Here is a 4,368-nt window from a genome sequence, read left to right on the forward strand (position 1 = left end):
GGAAAACGAAGTTTGATTATAAACAAGATAAACATGGATAAACGTGTCCCCTTTTTGTCAATAAACAATGTTGTATATCATAAGTGTCGTAATCTTGTTTATAATCAAACTTCGTTTTCCTTCGAACACATCGATTGCTATCTATGTTCGGCTCTCTTGACGTCTGTCTGTACTCGCAGGAAATAAAGAATGGGTATTATATCAATGAAAATGGCGGGGCGTGCCTAAACCGTAAATCAGAAGGTTTGTGGTTCGCGTCCCGTTATTACGGAGTTTTTGACAATTTAATGAAATATGCGTAGTTCCATGGTTGATTTAACTCCAGAAACTAATGTAGACCGGTAGTGTATAATTCGATAATTTATCACCAGAGGACGAGAATAACAAATGTAACTAAACTTTTCTTGATAACAATATTTTCACAGTATTTTACAGTTTGTGTTAATATTATTATTTTTCCAATATACAAGACAAGGCATATGAGAAAAATGAACCCACACAAAAATTCAAACCGCTACTTAAATGCATAATAATGACAAGGAGAATAAACTGGAAATAGTGCTTCAAAAGAACAATTTAACCAGTTTAAATAATCCTTATTTCCTTAATAAATATACAATCAATTGATCTTTAACTGGTGATTTAGGCAGTATGCACATGGTGAAACTGTGAACCAAAGTAATGAAGGGATCACTTTGAGCCAAGGGGAAGTTATCCTTATTTCCTTAATAAATATACAATTAATCGATCTTTAACTGGTGATTTAGGCAATATGCACATGATGAAACTGTGAACCAAAGTAATGAAGGGATCTCTTTGAGCCAAGGGGAAGTTATCCTTATTTCCTTAATAAATATACAATCAATTGCTCTTTAACTGGTGATTTAGGCAGTATGCACAAGATGAAACTGAGATAAAAATGGACACCAACTGTCTTGCACAGATAATACAGCTTTACGGAATAGGGGTTTTAATAAAGAAGGATAAGGTAGCAAATTTTTTTGAGATTGGTATTTTATATTTTGATAATTCAAGTACTCTGAAAACGTAAGGCTACTGAAACGCCTTCCCTTTAGACTTCATCTTTTTTTAAAAAACATTTTCAGTCAAATTAAACTATCTGTTTAAGACAGTTTGTGGCCATTTTCACCTGTGTTTCATAAACTTATTAACGTCCCGTTATTCCACGGGTTCATTATGTGTTATAATAGATTTTTTTTTTCCTCTAGTTCACAGTCGTGCGAAAGGTTATCTTCCTTGCGAACACTTTAAAACGAAACAGAAAGGTGTGTGTATGTTTGCCCAATATTGCAGCCTAGCCAATGGTACCCACCTTACCCATTGTATGGAAGGGTTCATCTACAAAAGTTGCTGTAAATTACCTCCTGGGGTTACTGGTGTTGATGGTGTGTTCTCCATCGTGACGAATGAGATCGAACCTATTGTTCCTAGTGTGGGAGGAAACCATGCATCACCGACAGATAAAGTCAGTACCAGTCAAGCCACAATAGAAAACATTAACACTACAACCATTTTCACTCCAACTGTAACAACCATCCGTACAACAGCCACGGAACAGCCACCGTCAACTCCTGATGCCATGACATGGCGTCCAAATATAACCACGACTGAAAGTGTAATGTCATCCGTATATCAAAACAAGACTACTACGATTGCCTTAACCATAAATCCTGGTCCTGCACAGAATGTGGAACAAGAATCTGCTTCTTTTTCAACTCTTAACCCTACTGCAACAACAACAACTGATACTTCAGAACTAACATCGACACTACTACCAACAGAAATCACGACTTCTGAAAAAGACACTACAGAGAATACATCGCCTACAACTGGGGTTCACATCCAAGAAGTAACGACGCAAGAGACAGCTGTTACTGAGATGTCAGACAACGAAAAGAGAACCCTCGGCCAAACTGTTCTAACGTCACCATCAACAGTGCCACCTACTTCAAACGATACCTCGAATTTTAAGGAAGGTATGTTCATTTGTTACTTTCCTTTTTTTAATTTTTTTACTGTACTATTTTGTCTTCTCTGTACGCATAATTTTTATTCTGGTATCTTTTTATCCGTTATATTTTACTTTCAGTTTAATTTGTAAAACTCGGCTTTAGATTTAGACAACAATCGTTGTTGTAACTAAATAATTTGTAATTCTTTTATTTTCTTTTAGTTTAATGCCCAAAGTTTGGTATAACCAAATCTTTATCTATTCTTGACTTTTATGTTAGCTGTAAATATGTGTGTACCTAATGTGTAGATAATTTCTATAAACTCCCTTCTGAATACATTAAAATTCCAGTAACCTTTCGAATATTCTAAACGTTGTGTTATTTTCATACGGACCCTATGAAAGCATTAAAATGTATCTCTCTCTCTTAATACACACATACACAAACATATATATATATATGGGCCGCCAGTGGCTTAGCGCTGAGCATTCCGGACTGTAAATCTGAGGGTCCATGGTACGCGTCCCATTGCAACAAAATCGTGTCCTTCATTCTGATGGTGATGGTTAAATCCCACTGTTCGATATCCTTTATGTAGCTTTGTGGGAATACCAGAAATAAACAAATCTACACACATATATATATATATAGAGAGAGAGGGGGGCTGTGTAAACACATGTTATAAAATATATCGGGGAGTAATATACTTCTATACTAGTTGGTATATATATATATATTAAGGGTATGATAGTTACTCCTTACAAAGAGAGGGGGGCTGTGTAACTACACGTTATAAAATATATCGGGGAGTAATATAGTTCTATACTAGTTGGTTGTAAGGAGTAACTATCATACCCTTAATATATATATATATAATATGCATTTTTGATACGTTTTTGTAGATACAAGAACCTATGCGATAAAGCCTTGCAATTTGTAAAATATATAGTAATCAGTGTTTTGTATACCAGTATGCGGTCGTCCACAAAAGGCTCCAGTTGGAAGAATTGTTGGCGGAGAAACTTCAAATTTTGGACAGTGGCCTTGGATGGTGAGTACACCCGGAGAAAATCTGATGTTTGAAATATATGTAACTTTCAGTGGTTGTGTTTTTACATAAAAACAAAATAGATCATACAAATATCATTCATTTTGGATATAGTCCTCCTCTTGACAACAGATAGTGTTTAAAAAATTCTACATTTCACTTTATCATAATGCATTATCGGTCCAGATTCTTCAACCATTTCTTCAAAATTAGAGCGTATAGAAAAAGCTTGGAACTGTAATACATCTGTACTAACAAATGTTTTTGAAATGAAATTAGGTATGAACGTTTCGCATCATAATTAGTAGGTGGAGATGTCGTTCTTCAGCACATTAGCTTTACCACAGATAAGATGAATGTGTCACATCATCATTAACGGGTAAAAATGTCGTTCTTCAGCACATTAGTTTTACCACAGATAAGATGAATGTGTCACATCATCATTAACGGGTAAAATGTCGTTCTTCAGCACGTTAACTTTACCACAGATAAGATGAATGTGTCACATCATCATTAACGGATAAAAATGTTCTTCAGCACGTTAACTTTACTACAGATGAGATGAATGTGTCACATCATCATTAACGGGTAAAAATGTCGTTCTTCAGCACGTTAGTTTTACCACAGATAAGATGAATGTGTCACATCATCATTAACGGATAAAAATGTTCTTCAGCACGTTAACTTTACTACAGATGAGATGAATGTGTCACATCATCATTAACGGGTCAAAAGGTGTTCGTTCTTTACAGCACGTTAACTTTACCACAGATAAGATGAATGTGTCACATCATCATTAACGGATAAAAATGTTCTTCAGCACGTTAACTTTACTACAGATGAGATGAATGTGTCACATCATCATTAACGGGTAAAGGTGTCGTTCTTCAGCACGTTAGCTTCACCTCAGTAGGGATGAATCATAATTAGGAAACAAAGTCACAGTAGCACCATTTAGCTACAATGAGCGTATGTGTTTGGAGATATTGAAATATCTGGTCACAAGAGCTTTCCGGATGTCGGACAACAAAACTTTTACTGTCGTTTCTCAAGCACTATCGTTTCTGATTGATTTGGTTGTTCTTAAGCGCAAAGCTATATAATGAGTTATCTGTGCTCTGTCCACCACAGGTATCGAAACCTGATTTTTTAGCGTCGTTAGTATGTTGACTTACCGCTGAGCCACTGGGAAAGAAAAATATAACTTTACAATGTTTCATATACATGGATTTGTTTTTGTTGTGACCTTTTAACAACACCTTTGTTATAGGTAATGTCAGCCTATGCTGAGGGAGCATTCAAATTTTGCAAAATTTTTATAATTAATTTTCAGCCATTTTCAAAACC

General features: G+C 35.3%; 1 protein-coding gene across 1 annotated transcript in view; it reads left to right on the forward strand.

Annotated features, from left to right (window-relative positions):
• Positions 1 to 1,747: 1,747 nt before the first annotated feature.
• Positions 1,748 to 4,368, forward strand: part of LOC106464858 (transmembrane protease serine 9-like) — an 83,854-nt gene continuing 81,233 nt past the window's right edge. Inside the window, 2 exon segments of the mRNA XM_022392653.1 lie at positions 1,748 to 1,997; positions 2,945 to 3,024. Coding sequence (XP_022248361.1) covers positions 1,901 to 1,997; positions 2,945 to 3,024 — 177 coding nt within the window. The 5' untranslated portion in view covers positions 1,748 to 1,900.

This window comes from Limulus polyphemus, unplaced genomic scaffold (assembly GCF_000517525.1).
Source record: "Limulus polyphemus unplaced genomic scaffold, Limulus_polyphemus-2.1.2 Scaffold1762, whole genome shotgun sequence".
Lineage (NCBI taxonomy): Eukaryota > Metazoa > Arthropoda > Merostomata > Xiphosura > Limulidae > Limulus > Limulus polyphemus.